The following is a 21,654-nucleotide window of genomic DNA, read 5'->3' on the forward strand; positions in this document are numbered from 1 at the left end:
GAATGTCTAAAATGCAAACACTGAAGTTACAGTGAATTCAGGAGTACCCTCACCCTTTACCCACACATTTGTGCTGCAGCCTCATTTAAAGAGCTGAGCGATAGTTATGAAACTAACTAACCGGCAGATTTACTAGTTACAATTTTGAGGCAATAATTAAAATTTCTGCATACAATTATCAAATTCAGATTGCTTTCTCCTCCTAGTACTTTCAATAACCCAAAATTGCCAATAAAAACCTTTGGTGCACAAGATCCGTACAAATTAATCTCTAAATGTCTTGTTTGTTGAGCTGTAAACACCGTATGAGGGCAGTGCAGCATGGTGGCTTTTACAGAGTCCGTGGCACACCCTCAACCATTTGAGCAAACCTTTAGCTACACCACATGAGAAGCTGCAACAGTTACCAAAAAAAAAAAAAAAAAAAAAAAAAAAAAAAAAAAAAAAGACCAAACTGAAGATCAGATAAGCACAACTTTATTTCTCTTTCAAGGTGTCCAGTCAGGCTCAATCTAAAGATCTGGGGAGACAGAAGCAGCAAGGTCAAAATTGGCTCAACTCAAATTCTCAAGCAAAGAGTAGAAGTATTACTACCTTTCAAGATTCCCATTGGTCGTCTTTGGGTCAAGTTTTGATTAGTTGTTGAGGGCTGTTCTCAGACACATGTGGAAACCACACATGTCCAGGAAAGTAGCTTGTTCGGGAGTACTGGCGTCTTCCATTGTTGTAGCGCGAGCGGGATCTGAACGAGTAAACCGGCTCCAGGTGTGACACGTCACTGAACACGGGCTTAGATCTTTCCTCCTCACCCTGGTCACTCTGAAACTCCGCAGATGCACCGTCACCGCCTGTGGACCCGGAGTTGGCGTCGTAGAATCCAGAGTCAACCGAGCCTACGCCTGGGTTAGCGTACCCACTGTTGTCGTACCAAGAACCAACACCACCAGCACCACTCCCAGCGGGCGCTCGCTTGACATCGGCACCTGTTGGGGCGCAGCACTCTCCATCAATTTGGTTTTAAAAGTGAAGTTAGCCGACATTAAGCGTGACAGAACTGTGCATTCTTTGGACGGCCAACGTTACCTTTTGGTGCAGGGAGACAAGCTACACTGCTGATCAACAGGCATGAAATCCACAACATCCTGCAAACACAACCGTGTTCAGTTCAGCCAACTGAGAGAAGACATCAAAACCACTGAAGAGGAACCCTTTGATAACTTACCTCAACGACAACTCACAGAGCACTGCCATTGTGTTAACACTAGATCCACTGCTGTGCTCCTCAGGCGTCTGAGTGCTCCTTAAAAAGGATCCTCACAGCTGCTAATTGATTGCTGATTGGGAGCAGCTGCTGGTCAGGTGGGACGAGGCGTTCCCATCAATCCACCTCCCAGTAAACGTGTTGAAGCGTTCACTACATGGACTGTAACATTAACCCCAATTCTGAAGAGCTGGTTCATCAAAATTACAAAAAATAATTTTGTCTCTTCAGATAGTTTTGGTTTTATTTGTCCAGGTTTTGAGATATGTGACTCAACCCCAATACAATGAATGTAGTGTGTGGTTCTCAATAAACAGGTTTAAACACTTCACCAGAAGGTGTATTGTGTGAACAGTGTCCCCTTGTTGCTCCACACATGATTGACAGACCTCACCATCATCACACTTCATAGGGCAGTGGTTTGCTAAATGACAAGTTAGAACAGAAGGAAATTAAAGACTTCAACCATTTAGCACTTCTGTTGACACTTCACTCACCCTCATCTTTGCTTTAGTCTGGTGAAATACTGGGTAGTTTGACCTCTTGTGGCCTAGACAACTTCAAATGAACTGAGTGGCACTGGAAGGTAGAAATCACTCTCGCTTCAAGAGCTCATCTGTCATGAAGATATATAACCTTTGACAAGACCTCATGACTTTACTTTGCTTCATTAGAAAGAAAGCTTACGAATCACTGGGTCTTATGTCTTCATGTCTAATTCAACTGTTGACTGTGGGGATTATCCTGAGTTACTATGACACTGTTCTGTGGCTAGTCAATGGGTAGTAGTAGTGTAGCCTATCAAGGTGTCTGTGAGCTTGAAGAGGTTTCAGTCCATCTTTGGACTCTGTCATGCAGACACAGTGGGAGCTTCCTCGCTTAGCTCAGGATGCAGCTCCCGCTTTGTAAAAGGAAGACAACAATTCAGGATCTAACCCCATATGTTTGCCTGGCTCCCAACCAAATACCTGTATTTTATTGCATTCCTCTTCAAGTATTATCCCAGCCAGGAGAATCATGCGACTGTCAGCGCGTGTGCGTTTGTACCTCTGTGTCTGTCCACGCTAATCTCACATTGTGCTGCAGCAAACGGCATAATATTTGATGTGGCCGGTAAAGGCTACGTGCTCAAAGACCACTAATGGTTGCAGTGACTGACACTTTCTCAAAACACCTTTCTGTGCCTGTGTTATACTGACTGACTGCTGATGACTCCTCACTCTCTATTTAGGACCTACAAGGATACCTACAAGGATTTGTAGCCACAGGAATTTTGCCCCCATTTTGAATGTGATCAGCGGATTGAATGTGATCATATCATCATCATTGCAGAAATAAAACAGACGGATTTTGCTCAGCAAGCAGAAGTAGTTTTTCTTAAATGTAACCATATCCAGATGTGTAATATGTGTCCATAGGGAGTTCTGAGTTCTGGGTGCATCCTGCAGGGCCCACACATATTTCACATTTGATGTTTCATCCACTGAAAAGACACTCTCATTTTGAAACAGGAAGTAGAGGAATGTGCAGGGATGTCGTGGATAAACCCACATGAACACAGTTCATCCCTCGCATTTATTTTCACAGTGCTTTCTGAAACTGCTGATTTGCTGCAGTGTTGTTTTTAACCTTCTTTTTATTTAGCCTCAATTGTGTGTATTCCCTCTTTTCAACCACTTCCACTTTCCCAGTGGTGATTATTTACCTGTCCACCAGATGGCCTCAGACTTTTCTGTTCTCATTCCAGATCCTGTCGCTCCTATCTGCCCTGCAATTACCTCACTCTGCTTCCCTGAGATTCCCCATCCATCTCCCCACCTGCACCTCATTCCCTCATCAGCGGATCAAAGGCCCAGATCCAGATCCATTGTTCCCTGTCAGAACGTCTGACCCTGGCTGTTTACACTTATGAACGATAATGATCATCCATTAATGCACTCATTTTGATGAACCAGCTCTTCAGAATTGGGGTTAATGTTACAGTCCATGTAGTGAACGCTTCAACACGTTTACTGGGAGGTGGATTGATGGGAACGCCTCGTCCCACCTGACCAGCAGCTGCTCCCAATCAGCAATCAATTAGCAGCTGTGAGGATCCTTTTTAAGGAGCACTCAGACGCCTGAGGAGCACAGCAGTGGATCTAGTGTTAACACAATGGCAGTGCTCTGTGAGTTGTCGTTGAGGTAAGTTATCAAAGGGTTCCTCTTCAGTGGTTTTGATGTCTTCTCTCAGTTGGCTGAACTGAACACGGTTGTGTTTGCAGGATGTTGTGGATTTCATGCCTGTTGATCAGCAGTGTAGCTTGTCTCCCTGCACCAAAAGGTAACGTTGGCCGTCCAAAGAATGCACAGTTCTGTCACGCTTAATGTCGGCTAACTTCACTTTTAAAACCAAATTGATGGAGAGTGCTGCGCCCCAACAGGTGCCGATGTCAAGCGAGCGCCCGCTGGGAGTGGTGCTGGTGGTGTTGGTTCTTGGTACGACAACAGTGGGTACGCTAACCCAGGCGTAGGCTCGGTTGACTCTGGATTCTACGACGCCAACTCCGGGTCCACAGGCGGTGACGGTGCATCTGCGGAGTTTCAGAGTGACCAGGGTGAGGAGGAAAGATCTAAGCCCGTGTTCAGTGACGTGTCACACCTGGAGCCGGTTTACTCGTTCAGATCCCGCTCGCGCTACAACAATGGAAGACGCCAGTACTCCCGAACAAGCTACTTTCCTGGACATGTGTGGTTTCCACATGTGTCTGAGAACAGCCCTCAACAACCAATCAAAACTTGACCCAAAGACGACCAATGGGAATCTTGAAAGGTAGTAATACTTCTACTCTTTGCTTGAGAATTTGAGTTGAGCTAATTTTGACCTTGCTGCTTCTGTCTCCCCAGATCTTTAGCTTGAGCCCGACTGGACACCTTGAAAGAGAAATAAAGTTGTTCTTATCTGATCTTCAGTTTGGTCTTCTCTTGTTGCAGCTTCTACTGTGCCCTGGGTAGTAGCTAATGGGTGATTAGAACTTGTAGCTCTGGCAGCACTTTTGCCATTGTTGGCACAGGGAGCCTTGAGCTACGGACTCTGCTGTGTTTGAGTGGTAAACGTGCTCCCGCCTGCTAACTCTTCCAGGGTGGCATAGATTAAGAGTCATGGTGCTGTGATGCCTCGACATCGAAGGTTTAAATGTGCATTTACAAACTGCACCATTAATTGTAAATGGCACAAGGTTTCTTTATTGTCGCACAACAGTCTCTTTTGTGACAGTCTTTGCATGTAAAATTATTATGATCTGAAATGGGACTCCTCTGCATATGATTTTTGGTAGGCTTAGGCAAAAAATAATTGGTTAAAATAAAGTTCTTGGTAGGATAAACATCACATGCATGCTGGTCCACCCAGACCTCTACCCCTCAAAAGGTTTGCATAACTAAAGACCGTGACGATGTCTCGCTAACGAGGCCGTTGCTGCTGAACAGATTCACATGCTGCTACAGGTCCTGATCAGTTAAAAGGATGAGAAGTCCGTTTGTCACGTAAGATCTGGACTTAAGCCGCACTTTGTGGTCACAAGTTGTTTCCTGTGAAGACAAACTGATCCTAAAAACACTATGCATGTAACTAAAGGTGTTGCAGACTTTAAAAGAAACTCTGGTCACTGCCAGTTTTCATACTGAAATGTTTGGAAACCAAATGCTGCCTGGAACAAACTCAAAAAACCCCTCCGTACATTGAAAAATAAAAGGTAAAGCATTCATCTCTATAAGAACAGGCACTCCGTGATCTGACCCTGGTGTCTCTGCCTAGCTTTGTTACTGCTCTGTGGGGTCAGTCTGTGTCTTTGGTAGAACTCATGTTCTTTAACTCTGTACTAGAACTTAAACATGACAGTCACTTGGTTTCTACTTGGCTAAACGATTCATTCTGCACCCTGCTGTAGGTCTGCTTTGTTACTCTGTAATCAAATCCTAATGGGTGACTTAAGCCTTTTGTGTTGGTCCACTTGACTGAAACGGGGACCAAACAAAACCCAGCTGTAGTTCCCCCGGAGTCTGGCAGTTGGAAGGGAGAGCAAATCATATTTCCCCAATGTTCAACTAGCGCTCTAGATTTGAATGTTCAAAAGTGTCAAATCGGTTCTATTTGAGAGATATATGTATATATTACAGAGAATCTGGATTCCGATTTGGGAAAACTTCCCATAAATAACTAACCGTAAGGAACGGTACATGTTAACCTAGTGAGATTACAACTTGGAACAGAATGATAGATCTGGGAAGACATCAAGAAACTTCCAGGTGCCGCCAAACCGGACTGGAGCCGTAAGACCTTGTGTCCACCTTAGAGACCTGGGGACAGGATGAACTACACACTTCATACAAGGGAAGAGCGAGACAAAGACGAGCATTCTGTTTCTGCTGAAGCATCAAAATGTTTCTTAGGTCTTTTACTGCTTTTCATTGCTTACAACATTGGAAGCAAGCAGGTTGAATCAATAAGTGACGGTTTGTGGACAGTTGACAGTAAACTCCCCCACCGTGGTTCCCCCACACCAGGATAACACACTTTTTCCACAGATGCTCTCCGTCTCTTATGTAAGATTGTTTGAAAGTGAAGTTGCAGCTTTAACTGAGTTTCAGGTGGGGGAGGAGGCAAGGAGACATTCAAGCTGTTCATGTCCTAAACGCTTTTTAATCTTCAGTGAATTGTTTCAATTGGGGATTTTTTTTGATCAGAGAAGGATTCAAAATAAACTGCAGGAGGAAAATATCAAGAAGAATGCATCACGTGGGACAAATGATGCAATGGATGTTTATGAGCTTCATTCTGCAGAAGGACCCTTATATGGTTTAGAGCTATAACAGCCACATAGCTCCCCCTCCTGGCCGCTGTGTTTAGTGATCCGTGCATGTTGTCATTGTTGGGACCAAAGGCAAGGGGCAGACACATTGTCAACACTTAAAGTAAATGAACATAGACAAAGACCAACATTAGATTGATTGCTGGTGAGATCCATTTCTCAGGTCCAAAAGAGATGTGAGGATAAAGCAGGCAACTGCCCCAAGTTGAATAATGTAACACTTGTTTTGGGGTTAAAAGCATCAAAGCACAGCTGCAGGGATGAGTCCTGACCTCTAATAGTCAGCATTGTAAGCTTCTGGTTCTCTCGTCTCCAAGTCAAAGAGGTCTGTGGTCTGAACAGGTTTTAACGTCTGGATCTACAAAATATACCAGTAAATACCTCTCTGATTTTTGTAATATTTCACATAAAAAAGGCAACAAGTGGCTCAATGAGACTACAAACCTTTACCATGCCGACTAGTCCTCCTTCACAGCCTCGGTGTGTATCCTCACACACATCTGTAGTGTAGTTCACTTATAGCCTAAAATGGAAGATTATTTATAGAAGATATTCATCTTAATGTTTTCCAAACTATATCTTATCACAAAGTATTTTAAGAACAAAGTCGTGATATTAGAGCAAGTTGTGTTCAGAAGAGAACAGTCAACAGCAGTATGCTTTACTCCACCTCGGCACACAGTTCACCTTCACACTGACACACATTTGTGTTTTTGTCAAAGTATTTCACCAACGCCTCTGTTGTTTTTTTTAAAAACAGCAACTTTAGTGACTCATATGTCTGCAACAATCATAAACCACCAGAGAACCACAGACTTAGGCCGGGAGAGAAGACAGGCTGCCATCTTGGCTCAAACTGCAGGTCCAGGTCAGTACCTCCATACAGCCACCGGAGGGCGACAGACAGCAGGGCCTGATTCAGAAGGGCCTCATGTATCGGCCCTTTCGGCCTTTGCGTCGACCAATCATCTGTATTGTAGCTTCTCCGCTCATATATGAATATTGATCCATATTCATTGCGTTTATCACTATTTTAATGTTGTTAACATGGAGTATATCTTTAAACATTGTATCATAAATGTTGTATTTTTGTGTATTTTCATCAAATTTACAGTACGAGTAAATGTAAAGCAAAGAGTAGAAGATGTCTATTTGCATCATCATCCATGGGTTGGTTATAATGGTGATATTGTCTTTAATAATAGGCTAGGATAAAAATCTTATTTTTTCCTTTATTGCATCTCCATTTACTGAGGAACAGTAATAGAAATTGGTTCACTTCCATTGGATTTATTGTTCCTGAGCTTCTTGCTCTTCAAAGGAGACAGATGCACACGAGCCTCGTGGTTGAATCTTTGTGGTGTGTTTGTTTCTGTGTTTTTTTCCCAAGGGTAGAGCTTGGATTAAGTTAAGGCACACGCTGCAGCTCATCTTGAACAGGGGCCCTGTGTGTTTTGATGTCAATTGGTATCATGCTGTTTACCTGGTGCATTAATCAAGTCATCACAAACTCACTGACAAACAGCAAACCTGGGGCAGAGGAGCAGACTAATGGCTTTGGGCTACCGTGCTTAGTCTGTTATGTACTCTGAGCTTCATGGGTAGTAGAGACAAGGAGTCAAAAGAGACCTAAAGCTGAACATCACGAGACAATCAGCACGGCTGCTATAGATAGATACGATTACTATTACTTCATTAATCCCACAAGGGGACATGTTATCACTATAAATCAAATATAGAAATGCACAATACATACAATGAAATAGAATAATATTAAAATGATCCAACTAAACAATAGTGCAAAGATTTAACAAAACAAACCAGAGTACACCAGAGTAACAGTGTTATAGTCTCGTGATTGGTTTGTCCAGAGGTGATTTATTATAAAGTCTTATTACAGAATGAATCTCTATACATAAATGTTACACAGCAAGAAACCTCGCATTTAAATAGGTCAACCACTCGTCGTAGTAACTTTGCCTGAGTTCTCTCCGGGCTTCCGTAGTATTGTTTGGGTTTTTTTTACCCGGAAAAACTTTTTGGTTCGTGTTACGTCATTGGGTGCCACAAAGATGGCGGAGTCGGAGGAGGAGGTGGACGTCTTGGTCCAGAGAGTTGTCAAAGACATCACCAACGCCTTCAAGAGAAACCCCAACATGTAAGTACAGTCGACCGTGACGCAGCAGACCGGCTGGAGCGGAGTCCGTCTGATCCTGGACCCTGAACCCGGCAGCAGCTTGAAGCAGCCTTTCAACTGTGCGGGCTCGGACTATCACCTGGAGTCAGAGCGGTCCAGGGAAAGTTGACAGTTTAGCTAGCTGGCCCTGCTGCGTGTTTGTTTGTTCTGTAGAAGCTCGAGGAAGTTGTTCGTAGACGGACTCCCGTGGATTCTATCTCCGTGTTAAATAAGGAAATCCACGAAACGCTGTTTTATTTGGTGACTAGTCAACGTTAGCTCGCTCGTGGAAAGGTGGCTGTCAAAACTGTGCCACGTTCGGCACGGGCCAGTACCGTTAGCGCCTTAATTCATCCGTCCATTTATCCAACACATGAAAAGGTGTCTGACATGACATGTCGACAGTACCCCCCCCCTCTCTTATATGGCTTTAGTAGGGAACACCGGCGTCAGGCTGTCAGAGCTAGCACATGCTAACTTTATGCTCTCGCAAGCTAACGCCACTAGCTCACTAGCTTCTCATCTATTTATAATGAAGCAGTGCTGTAACCCACACACACACACACACACACACACACACACACACACACACAGGGACTACTGGGACCCGGGGGTGAACTACTGTAAGACTGAACCATCAGAACGTTACTGGTGATGTAATCCAAGTCACCAGAAGAACATCGGTCTATTCTATGAGACTCGGGGGCTCAGTGGGAGAGCAGTCCTTCAATCAGAGGGTCGGCGGTTCGATGCCCTGTTCCGCTAGTCACCGTCGATGTGTCCTTGGGCAAGTCCGTTGACCACACATTGCGCTCACCCTGCGTGTGTGAATGGGTGAATGATGACATGTGTTAGAGCGCTTTGAGTGGTCAGAAGACTAGAAACGTGCTCTACTTGTGCAAGTCCATTTTCCATTTATTCCATGTGTTAAAACTGCAATACCCCAATACAGTGGTATTTAAAATGATTATTTAAAAGCACTAAGTAGAACAGAAAACCATGATATGAGATACGATAAGAAGTCATCAGGAACAAAACGATAGAATACAGCACTAGTGAGATATGACACAAAGTGTACCTCTGTCAAATGAGTGGATGAGTTGTGGAGACCAGGAGCTGGACTTGCGTGGCTCAAGACAGTGTGTGATTTTGGGCTGTCCTGCATCACAACCGTGAGAGAACAGACATGTCATGTGACATTTAGGACCAAACTGTAACTTGCTATGAACCACGTCCACAAACCAACGCTGAGGAAACGCTGGCCGATGCGGCTTTGTAAGTGTCCACAGGCCATAGAAGCAGATATTACTTTGACTTGTCCTGTGTGTGTGTGTGTGTGTGTGTGTGTGTGTGTGTGTGTGTGTGTGTGTGTGTGTGTGTAGCAACGATAACACCATATTTGTAGTTGACGGTTCTTTCCTTGCATATACTTACTTATTGATTTACATCCAAGGGTTAGGGTTATCTTCAGGCATTAATCACACTCTGATATACCTTAATAAATTAATACCATACAGTGTGAGGAAGATTAACTTCTGACTGTCATCATGTGACATGAACCTGTCATCATGTGACATGAACCTGTCATCATGTGACATGAACCTGTCATCATGTGACATGAACCTGTCACAGTGGGAAGGGGCATAAGAAAAAACAACAACTACAAGTCCTAAACAAAAGATTGTCGACGTCTGCTCCCTCAGTGATGAGATTGGTGTGATCCCGTGTCCGGAGGCCCGCTACAACCGCAGTCCCATTGTGCTGGTGGAGAACAAGCTGGGCGTGGAGAGCTGGTGCGTCAAGTTCCTGCTGCCATATGTTCACAACAAGCTGCTGCTGTACCGCCAGCGCAAGCACTGGCTGGACAGGGAAGGTAACTGAACTCCTACACATCATCTATCACCACAACATCTGTCACAACCACCACATCTGTAACAACCACAACATCTGTAACAACCACAACATCTGTCACAACCACATCTGTCACCGCCATGTCGTTCCTGAAGGATACGGGCAGATGACAGGGTTCCTCCACAGTATGGAGAAATATGGAATCTGATTTCAGTCATTTCTAGTTCTGGATAAGTATGTGAATATTTCCTATTCCTAATTGTAAGATCTGCTGCCTATTGGCTGTGGCTCGGTGGGGAGAGCAGGTGGTCCTCTAACCACTAGGTTGGTGGTTTCCTCCGGACACTGAAACCTCAGAGGTTACATTTTTAGGGCCGTAGTCAACCAAAGAAAACATTGGAAATCCCAGCTAACCAATTGGTTGATTGCATTGATTGATGCATGTTACTCAAGATGACTTATATTGTCCCTGTGCACTGCCTGGTAGCCTAAATGAATTCAAAAGAAAGATAGAACGTGGTGTGGTGGTGTTGTGTAGCGTGAATGAGCTGATAAACGATGTGGTATGGTGACATCCATCATGTTGAAAACCAGAGAAGCTCACAGCTCATGTTTGTGTCCCTCAGCTTTAGCGGACATCACCTGCACCCTGTTGCTGCTGAACCCGGACTTCACCACCGCATGGAACGTCAGGTACAGACGCACCGCTCACAGCTGCAGACATCAGTGTGCCGTTTGTGGTCTTGAGCAGCTTCTGTGGAAATGCAACATGATCGCCGCTCAACGTGCCACAGTGTGGCTAACGTCATAAGATGATCCTTTATTCCCACAGTGGGACATTTACAGGGTTACAGCAGCAATGTGCACACAAGAGACGTAGTGAAAAACTATGTATGAAAAAGTATCATAAATAAGTAATAAAGGATATTAACTAAGAAAAAGTAAAAATCCATGAATATGATATATATATATACACACACACACACACACACACACACACACACACACACACACACACACACACATATATACATACACACACACACACACACACACACACACACACACACACACACACACACACACAGACAGACAGAATAACTTGTATTACAGTGTATTTGTATTGTATTAAATATTACTTAGAATATGACGTATACAGACAGAATGACTTGTATCGTTGGCTGATTGTCGTTGCAGGAAGGAGCTGCTGCAGTGCGGAGCTCTCAACCCAGAGAAGGACCTCTACCTGGGCAAGCTGGCCCTCACCAAATTCCCCAAGAGCCCGGAGACGTGGATTCACCGGTAACGCTTTGCTTCTCTGAACTCTGTCACATTCCACTTCCACACACTACGTGCAGGCTTCATGGAACACGTAACGTACGGGCCGGGAGCACGGTGGAGCTAGAATCACCACAGAGATGTACGTTAGTGTTCATGTGAGGTGGTCCTGGCCCTTCTACACAAGAACGGGTCATTGATGGTCCGTTTTCTCTTTTCTGATCCACCATTATGAAGGATCATGTCATTGATGGAGTTTTTTTTAACAATGACGGGAAAACGTGAAGGCTGTCCGTCACTTTGACGGACTGGAGACCTTGGAGCGCGTGTTTATTTATTATACAAAAAACACAAAAGTGACGGGAGAGTTTAACGCAACCACTAGTTTAGTGTTTGACCAATCAGCAACATGCAGGCCTGACACTCAGCCCCAATGGTCCCTGCACCCTCAGGAAGGGGTACGGCCAGAACGGGGACTATTGTGGCTCCAGGAGCCGGTTGCCGGTTGAAACACAGGCAAGGTTCTTTGGCCCCTGGAGAAGTTCCCGCTGTGGCAACGTGTTGTTAGGTCCGTGTTTTCAAGACCAGCAGGACTTAAACAGCAACTTGTAAAGACATGTAGACCCATGTGGGGTACTGTGGTGGTTTAGTGTGAGAAATGTTGAATGTCTTGGTTAAATATTATGCGGGGGGGAAATAGACGGCTGCTTCTGTGACCGTCACGGTCCGCTCCTATCGTGTTCTTTGTCCTGTTTCACATTCAAACGTTACTCTTAGAGCTGCCGTCCGGTGAAGACCACTGTCCTTTGACGGGTGCGAGTGTGACTTTACGTCCCCAGCAGTGCGGTAGTCTTTGTAAAGCCGTTGTGTCCCCGCAGACGCTGGGTTCTGCAGCAGATCCTGCGTCAGTTCTCCGCCGCCGGCCGCAGCCGGAAGCATCCGCAGGGCGACGCGGAGCAGGCCGACGCGGACCGGAGCCAGCGGCTCGGCGACCACCTGGCCAGGACGCTCCATCAAGAGATGAAGGTGTGCTCCGACGCCGCCTGCCGCTATCCCAGCAACTACAACGCCTGGTCCCACCGCATCTGGGTGCTGCAGCACATGGCCAAGGGCAATGTCAAGGTAGGACGAGGAAGAGGCGACGCCGGACATTACAAAGTAAAAGCCCAACATTCAACATTCAAAACCAGCTGCTATAATCACAACAAAGGGATCTGCATCAGCGGCAAAACAACGTGATCAGGGATCTCTGAAAGCTCTATTGGCTCCCTCTTTTCTTTAGTGCTGATCCGATCCGTGTTCTGATCCGTTATACGATCCGATCCGTGAGTTTTTTAGGATCTGTTGCACCACTCCTGTCTATTTCAAACAGCCTGCTATAAGGTTGCTCTTTTAGTGTGTTAAGTGTTAAGTTGACGAGGAGCGTTCACTTCACATCAACGACCACGAAGCTTTAAACCTCTACAGCTCGTACGACAGCGAATCAGAGCCGCTGTAGAAGCATCAGAACTACGCTGCCTGGGCCCGTGGGCTAATATGTTATAGTAACATAGACGTATGGGGTGAAGCATTGGAATGGCCCAGACTGAGCTGAGTGGAAGAGATGACGATTCATGGTGACGTCCGTTTGGTCAATATAAGGTGTTAACAAAGGGAAATATATAAAATACATAGTATCTATAAGATTAGTCGATTATATTCACAAGAGATATGAAACATGTTACCTACGTGTTTAATGCATCAAATAGAAAATACTTTCATAAAGTCTTTATTCTTTCATGTTTTGGGTGTAAAATAATATCAAGATTATTCCCGACAATGACTGATAGGGTTGAGTTGAGTGCATCTGTGGCTTCATACAGACGATAATACCTCAATTGTGCTGAATCGATATCAGTGTTGATATCAACATATGTGTTGTCTCTCCTCATGTGAGCCTCAGTTCTTCATGTTTCCTCTCAGATGTTCCACGATGAGCTGTCCTCTATGCTCCTTTGGGTGTCCATGCACGTGTCTGACCACAGCGGCTTCCACTACCGCCAGTTCCTCCTCAAGGAGCTGATCACTGAGCTCTCCCAGACTCCAGCTTCCACCACCGGTTCACCCCAGCACCGGTGCGGCACGGTCCCCGGCAGCAGTCCCCCGCACCGCGGCCACGACCGGGCGAACGGGGAGCTGTCGGGAGCGGAGGCGGAGGCGGCCGAGGAGGAGAGGCAGCTCGGCTCCACCGCGGTCCTTCAGCTCTTCCACCAGGAGGTGGAGCTGTGCTCTGACCTGATCCGGTCCTTCCCCGGTCACGAGACGCTTTGGAGTCACAGGTGAGGCCGTAGAGGTGAACGTAACCAAAGACAGTTCAACAGAAGCACGGTGCAGCGCCGCAGTGACGCGTGAGTGTTTATGAGTGTAGGGTCACTTAATGTTAGGCATTAAAACGGATCTCCTGCAGAGATCTGTTTGTGCTCTTCTTTGTTGGTGTTTTACGGTGTTGTGGGTTTTCACATCTGTAAGATACTTCTTCTACTTCTTCCACCGTTTTTCACTGTTCCAATTTCTCTCTAATTTATACCTAAAAATGTATAAAACAGATCTTTGTGTCACGTAAACAGTGACCTCATCAGTGGTTCTTTCAGACGTTGAGGTGATGGAGTAGAGTCACATCATTCAAATGATTCACTTGTTTTGTTTTTTTAATTTTGGTTATTTTTTAAGTTTTTTTTTCTACATAATTGAAAAATGCTAGATAAGCCATGTCCCCTAAAATAAGCTCGTTTATTTTTATATTTAATCACCGTTGTGGCGCGTCGTGATGAACCTCACAGAGACACAAATAATAAATGAGTTGTAATGATTCCTGATTAAAAACATGGTTTTAAATGTGAAGTGTTTACTGTTTTACAATAATTCACTTCACGTTTACGGTCAGGTAGGCAAACTCGTTAAAATACGCAATAATTAATTATAATTAATACCAGTGTTTATGAAGGAATAGCGGCATTAGAAGGTGGCAGAGGAACCAAAGAGAAGGAACCAAAGAGAAGGATCCTTCAGCGGCTGACTTTCAAGGACGCTACGTCACCAAATATCCTCAACGCTCCAATACGACCACAATCTTATCACGCATTTCCTGTCCCCCGATTCACAAACAGGGACATTTACCAATAAACGCTTGTCTCGTAAACTGACACTTTAATCTCAGAGAATATATATATGTATATGTATATGTATATATTACCAACATAAGGCAGCACATTCTCACATCCACATTTAATTGGACCCTAACCAGAGAACATTCCAATAACCAGCTGTGCGATGTGTCTTTCCACCCTTTCCAGGCGGCACGTCTACTACTTGTGGCACCACTGGAGGAGGGAACACCAGCACCGCTGCGGCAGCAACGGAGGCGGCGAGCCGGACCGCCTCAACAACGGCGACCCGGGCCCACCGAAGGCCCGCGCCCAAAGCCCGGCGGGCGGGGGGGGGGAGGGCGTGAACGGACAGAGGCACGGCGGCGAGGCCATGGAGGTGGACGGGGCGTCCCTGCCGGACCCGCGTGACAGCAAGCGGCTGAAGCGGGGCGTCCTGCCGCCCAGCGCCCCCGCCCTGCCCTCCGAGCACAGCTTCGTCAGCGCCATCCTGGACGGCTGCCGGCACCCCGAGCAGAGACGTTTCGCCCTGGCGTACAAGAAGTGGTTGGACACTGTCATCGGTCAGCAGCCTTGAGAGGGAGGACAGTTGTCCCCTCAGTCTTTGTCAACATTGGAAGTTGCCTTTAGACACAGATTTAGGATCAGCTTACCTACCTGTAGCGCCGACTTTAACTCGTAGTGCTTGGACTGCAGCGCTGACTTTAGAAACCAGTCTCTGGGGCAGCGGGGCGTGAGCAGAGAGGATGGGGTCCTTAAGAGTCTGACCACACCCGGTGTGTTCCTTCCTGGGAAACATCTGGATTCTCCGGAGCTTGGTCTGAGCCGGTACCCTCTTCAGAATGGAAATCTGCACAAACGGAGCCTGTAGGCCTGCTCTGTGTCTGTTGGTAGAGTCTTACTCCAGGTTCTCAATGCCTCAGGTCCACTTGCCACTGAATTTCTTCTTTTTTAACATCTCCACGTTTTACTTAATCTCTGTTCTAAAGAGTCCACAAAGAAAGTAAATGAAGCAGGGGGAGGACTTAGTAAAGGTGAGAGCAGAAGTTACACTGACCGCTAAGAAGTGCCAAAAAAACTATGAAATACAAACACATTCAAACAGTGTGTTTGTAGCTGTAGAACGGAAAATGAATTCCAATACAAATGAATATGCAGGTGATGAAGTATCACGTCACAGTGATGAGTTGAGCTTCAATAATCTACGCTCTATTTCTTCATCCGATGTGATCTTATTTGATCGGCCCTTTAAGTTAATAGAACACATTAAAGGGAACGAAGAATTCCTCTCATGTGGAACATGAGCCGCTCTCTCAAACTTCATGTCATCAAGTATAAAGTCTGGAGCTGCTTCCACTGGTGGGCCTTCAATTAAAAACGTCATTTACGAAGCTCGTTATTTTTATATCTAAATGTGCTCAACAATTCACATGAATACAAAACGTCAAAATAAGAAGTCATCAATAGAGACCACTGTGAGCTAGCTAACGTGTCTGTTGTTAAACCAGAGAGTGATGAAGAGTGAGTCCTGCTCCAGTAGTGAAACATTATAATAATGAATCATTATCTCTGGATTCATAACGGCAGCATGGCTGAGGCTGAGCAGGATGTGTGTTTTGGTTATTTCACACATTTGCAGCCCAGTTTACTTCTTCTTTCTTCTGTTCATTTTGTTAACGTCCTCTGAATCTTTCAGGAAGTGTTGCGTAGCAGAAGGTGGAGAAGCCCTGCTTCGTTCTATTGTTCCCTCATGCTCCCAACATCCCTCTCTCCCAATCCATCGTCCATGGCTCCATAGCTCCATAGCTCCATAGCTCCAGGCTTTATGCTTGATGACATCATACACTTTTTGGGGAGTTGTAGATATTTATTCATACTTTTAGACTTTGTTAAACCACAGGAAGAACATCTTAATGACCGTGGCTCTGATAAAATGTCTCCAGCTTCACATTCTCAACTATTTAGAGAGGCGTTGAAGTTCACTCGCTCGTTGCAGTGGCAGGTTCTAAGCACAGCCGGACTCTCTTTCCATTCTGAAGGCGGTCACATCTGCTCCTGCTCCTGGGTCAAGTCTTCACTGGTTAACGCTGTCAGTGAGTCACAACTATGTAGCTAAGTTACAGTAGCTTGCAACAGAAAGCCAAAAAGCTAGTCGTCAGCTGAATGACAGGTTCTGTCTTCTACGTGGAAAGTCCTGGCTGAAGTCCTGGTCTTACCTTCTGCTGAGCCCGAAGCACTAGATGTACAGCAGGGGAGCGCTCAGCGGTACTAATGCTCCACCATGAAGGACATTCACTGGTGCTACACGCTGCCGTTTCTACTTCACCCGTTACAGAAAGCTGAGCAGCACTTTGGACTCTTTGATGATTGTAGGCATCATTGTTCTGTGGGGTGAACTCCTCGTTTTGACGTCTGTTACTTTGCACCGGGCCGGTTAACGGCGGTCCCAGCTGCTCTTATGTCACTACGTTGTACAGAAGTGGAGGTCAACATCTACGTTGTCTTTTTGTTGAGGAATAATTTATAGCACTTAAAAGTTGTGACATGCTGTATCTGCACAGTCCATCCCTTCAAACGAGAGGCCGGGTCCCTCCCCTTCCGAGTCCCCGCCCCATTTCAGAAAAAACACATAAAAACATTTCTATCCCGTTTAGATTGTGCCTCTGGTGATGTTTGTGAATTTAAAAGATAATTTAGCATGTCCAGAAAGTCCGTTTGTCGTCGTACCGTTTAGTTTTGTGTGAACGCTCTCGTCTCGATATACGTCGCCAACAGTTAGCTAGCTAGCTTAGCTACGTTACACGCATATGTAACTGTATGCAAATGTTCGTTATCTTACCCGATGCGTCCGCTGGGGATGGAGAGGCCGAGTGAGTCTCGTGGGTGTGACTACATCCTGGTACCAAACACAGACGTCACTCTCAGCCAATGGGTGTGTAGCGTCTCTAATAACGTTTTTACACAAACTGAAGTCTCTTGACGTGCAAATCATCTTTTCAATTGTCAAACATCATATGTGTATTTCATGGCACAATTCTAACAAAATATAATTCTCTTGGTTGACTGCCCACATTCGTTTTTTTCAGAATAAGAGCCCATGGTTTTCTAGCAGAAGGGGCGGGTCTTTGCCTTCGCCTCTCTAGTGTAGAAGGTGAAAATGAAAGCTCCTTCCATGACATCGTCTCATCTCTGTTGGTGTTCTTGAATTTGATCACAACAAATCCGAAGTGTTCCAGATGGTTTCCTAGAACACGGGTTCTAACGGGCGGTTCGAAAGGGATCCGTGGTTTTGCTACTAGCCGTTTAGCTTCGTCCGTGCCACACAAGTGAACGCGTGCATACATTGACACAGGGGATGTTGTTCCACCAGTGTAGCCGTGGACACATTAGCATTCACTACATGTACCACGTGGTCACATGCGTCCTGCAGGAGCCTCGGCGACCCATCGGTGGGCCCTTGATGCGGTCTGGGCGCCATCACATCTGTATATAGAGGTACGATCGGATCGCCGCCGTTGGCTCATTCTTAAAGACGGATTTGAGGGGAACAAAAAAATGTTTTTAGTGGCCACTGTGCACAGGCTTGCTAGCCAAAGTGACCCCACCACATGTCTCATGTGCTTCCATGTAACCCTGACCACGTTGTACTCTGCTTCTTTTAGGAACTACAATGTTAAGAGTTAAGAAGTAAGACGCTTCATCACCTCAGAATCACTGTGTACATGATCATAGATAATCTTGAAACTAGTATTTTTGAGCCATGTATTCTTTAGGTTTGTTCATCGAGAACGGGTGCATATCAGAACTGTATGGGGGGGGGGGGGGGGGGATTTTAACAACCTAGAACACAAACTTTGAATACAAGACTATCTATGCAGAAATGTTTTTTTTTTTTTTAAAAGGTTCAACAAGCTTTTAAAAAGAATAATGTAGCTTCTGTTGTTTTTTCTAATTTATTCTTCAGTTTACTTGAGTGGAGGGAATGTCCTCCATGAATAATCCTATAGCACCTCATGTTCTATTTATTTATAGAGAAGTCTTCATCTTCACTGTTTGCTCATCTGCTTACCAACAAAATAAAGCTCATCTGGGATAAAGGTATGTCATTCTTAATGCTGCTTATATGTGTGTCTGTGGGGGGGGGTCACTTAATAAGCTACTGTGCTGGAGCATATGTTGACACACACACACACACACACACACACACACACACACACACACACACACACACACACACACACACACACACACATGGCTGAAGAATCAATGAAATGCCTTGTATCATGGTGTAAAATGTAAAGTCTCATGTGTTGTAAATGGTTCTTTACATGTTCATACAGAGAAGTAGTTCCCAGGCTGTGCTGTGTTCAGTGCTGTTGTTATTGAGGTGTGATAAGGGACTGTAGGGACTAGGGACTGTGGGGGACTGTAGAGACCTGTGTGGAATGTAGGGCCTGTAGGGGATTGTAGGGACTGTAGGGACGGTGGGCCTGTAGGGTCTGTAGGGGCCTGTAGGAATGGTGGGATGGTAGGAACGGTGGGACGGTAGGGACTGTAAGGACGTGTGAAGGCAAGTCACTGTCAAAACCCCAGAGAGCTAATGAAATCATGCACGTGTGTGTAGAGGTCCCACACGTGCAAATTAAACAGCCGCGCACGTATTTTACTTTGGCGAGCGCTTTCACATCACTCCAGAATATCTCTGCTCGCGTGAGCAGAATAGAAGCCTGTGAGGACAAAACCATAGTCTGAACGCGAGGGCGTCCCCTAGCACGAGACTACTATCACTGCTCTTCTGCTCGTGAAGCTTTCACCTGCTCGCGAATAGATCTTCTTTTTGACACTAAGTGGGCGGACCCAGTCACCATTGTATCTCTAAATTGAATTGGTTACAATCCTCGTCTTTAGATTGGCCGGATGTCACTCTGACATCACTCTGACATCACTCTGACAGACACTAGGTCTATGTTATGGTTCTCAATCCTCCACTAAACACTACTCACAATGTTCTACATTTGTCTGACAGGTTCAGTGTTCAGACTGTAGAGGCTGATGAAATACAAACTATGTTAATAGTGTTTTGAAATACAATAATTAAAAATGTGTTTCTCTTGTAAATGGAGTCAAGTTGTTGTATTGTACAAGTCTGTTGTATTACAGACAATGTGTGTTTGATAGTCAAACAGCTCAAAGAAGCTCTTTGATCTGAATTGATTCAAACATGATGTGATCATATTTAATCATACTGGTGTGTTTACAGAAGAGATATCATGTAGTTGTATATAATATGAGCAACAATTTGGACCCGCTCAAGGATCTGGATCCAGGGTTAGGAACCACTGTTTCTATATGAACTGTTTGCCCAACTTCAATCACTGACAAGTAATTAGTGGATGAAAACATATTCAGATCCTTCACTGCAGTAAACGTACTAATACTGATGAAACAATCCACTACCAGTAAATACCTGCATTCAAAACCTTAGTCAAGTATGTTATTATTAGCAAGATGTACTTTAAGTGCTGAAAGTAAGAGTGACATCCGGCCAATCTAAAGACGAGGATTGTAACCAATTCAATTTAGAGATACAATGGTGACTGGCTCCGCCCACTTAGTGTCAAAAAGAAGATCTACTCGCTAGCGAGCGAGCAGGTGAAAGCTTCGCGAGCAGAAGAGCAGTGATAGTAGTCGTAGTCGTTCTCTTTCCTGGATCAACTCTGCTCCGGTTCCTAGTGCTCTCTCATCGACCTCCAGCTTGAAGGCTTCATGAAGTCGGGAGCGTCAAGAACTGGGCGGTTACACGGGTGACTTTGTACGATCGCCGATGTGTGCTGACATCCGGGGATCACATTTATATTTGACATGGGACTAACGAGGGGTCGAGGGAAATTCACTGATGGTGACTTGCTTCGACGGGGACGTCCCTGACCTGTGCGACGTGTCTCCAGTGCCCTTTCTGAAATCCCATTTGAAAACAATGGGCGAAAAACTAAGTTTTCTTCAAGAATTTAAGGAGTCATTGCTACTCAAAAGGCCATCTTGGGGGTGAAGTATTGCTTTTAACGTTCCCTTTTCTCTAGTTGCTTGGAAACCTAGATGCCGAAGGGGGCTGCAATACCGAATAAATCATCCTTCCTTAAATCATCCAATTTAAGAAGATCTCAGGAAAATACGCCACCTATTTTTAAGTGGTCAACAATCTGCAAGGTACAACATAAGCTTAAACCAAGTACAACAGGTGGCGAGCTAAGGAAAAAAGGCTGTAAATCGGTGGCTACAAATCAACAAAAGAATTAAACTAAACCTCTGCTTCTTGCCAGCTAAAGACCACAGCCGTGTTGATGGTCGTTTACAAAAGCACCAAGGGTATCCAGCCTGTACCTGCTAGTTTAAACACAGAACCCTTTACCTAGTTTTCTCGTACATTCAACTACTACAGGTTGAACACTATTGAATGTAGCTATGAACGCTAATTAAACTAAAACCTTGCCCAAATCCCAATGTCGCTAAACGAAGGCTTCAGCTAGTTAGTCAAAGCTAAACGAGTTAACAAAAAGAGGCGGCCGCCCCGGGTTCTTGTTCTGGGTGACTCTTATTGACTTCTTGACCTGGAGCTTGCCTTTGGGTTGGCGGGCTGGGCCGAGACGTGGATGAACGAGATCATGTTACAAATTCATCAAATGAAGCAATGAAACGCAGGCTAACGACTAAGGCCGTAATCTCCGGTTCTGCCAAGTGAAGCTAATGCAGAAAAACTAACCTGCATTCTCTCTAGTGTCCACCAGGGGGCGACTCCTCTGGTTGTATAGAAGTCTAGTCTAAAATGACTCTACTTCTCTCTTGATTTATTCCCTCAGTAAACATTGTGAACATGAGTTTATGGTCTCAATCTCTAGTTTACAGTCTTCTTCAATACAGCATGATGTTCATTTAGTACATTATGCTCCATTTAGAGTCAAACAGACCATAAAGCAGGGGATGCTTTAGGGCGGGCTTACTGTGATTGACAGGTCACCTGAGACTATACCCTAGACTTCATAACATCAGTCCACAAACCAATGGGTGACGTCACGACGACTTCATCCACTTCTTACA

The 21,654-nt window shown here is 45.2% G+C and overlaps 1 protein-coding gene across 1 annotated transcript; it reads left to right on the top strand.

Annotated features, from left to right (window-relative positions):
- The first annotated feature begins 8,183 nt into the window (after positions 1-8,183).
- Positions 8,184-18,369, top strand: ptar1 (protein prenyltransferase alpha subunit repeat containing 1). The gene is made up of 7 exons (XM_068720751.1): positions 8,184-8,269; positions 9,991-10,160; positions 10,765-10,831; positions 11,336-11,440; positions 12,295-12,538; positions 13,379-13,734; positions 14,749-18,369. Exons 1-7 carry the CDS (start codon positions 8,184-8,186, stop codon positions 15,134-15,136), a joined length of 1,416 nt encoding a protein of 471 aa, XP_068576852.1. The 3' UTR covers positions 15,137-18,369.
- The last annotated feature ends 3,285 nt before the right edge of the window (positions 18,370-21,654 follow it).

This window comes from Cebidichthys violaceus, unplaced genomic scaffold (assembly GCF_023349555.1).
Source record: "Cebidichthys violaceus isolate CVI_PGR_0920_01 unplaced genomic scaffold, fCebVio1.0.p SCAF_26, whole genome shotgun sequence".
NCBI lineage: Eukaryota > Metazoa > Chordata > Actinopteri > Perciformes > Stichaeidae > Cebidichthys > Cebidichthys violaceus.

What these genes read in the sequence shown, in the direction of transcription:
- ptar1 (XM_068720751.1), top strand. Translation starts at nt 8,184, where the DNA reads ATGGCGGAGTCGGAGGAGGAGGTGGACGTCTTGGTCCAGAGAGTTGTC. An exon ending in ACCACCGCATGGAACGTCAG is followed by an intron (nt 10,832 to 11,335) that starts GTACAGACGCAC and finishes TTGTCGTTGCAG; the next exon opens with GAAGGAGCTGCTGCAGTGCG. An exon ending in TGGCCAAGGGCAATGTCAAG is followed by an intron (nt 12,539 to 13,378) that starts GTAGGACGAGGA and finishes GTTTCCTCTCAG; the next exon opens with ATGTTCCACGATGAGCTGTC.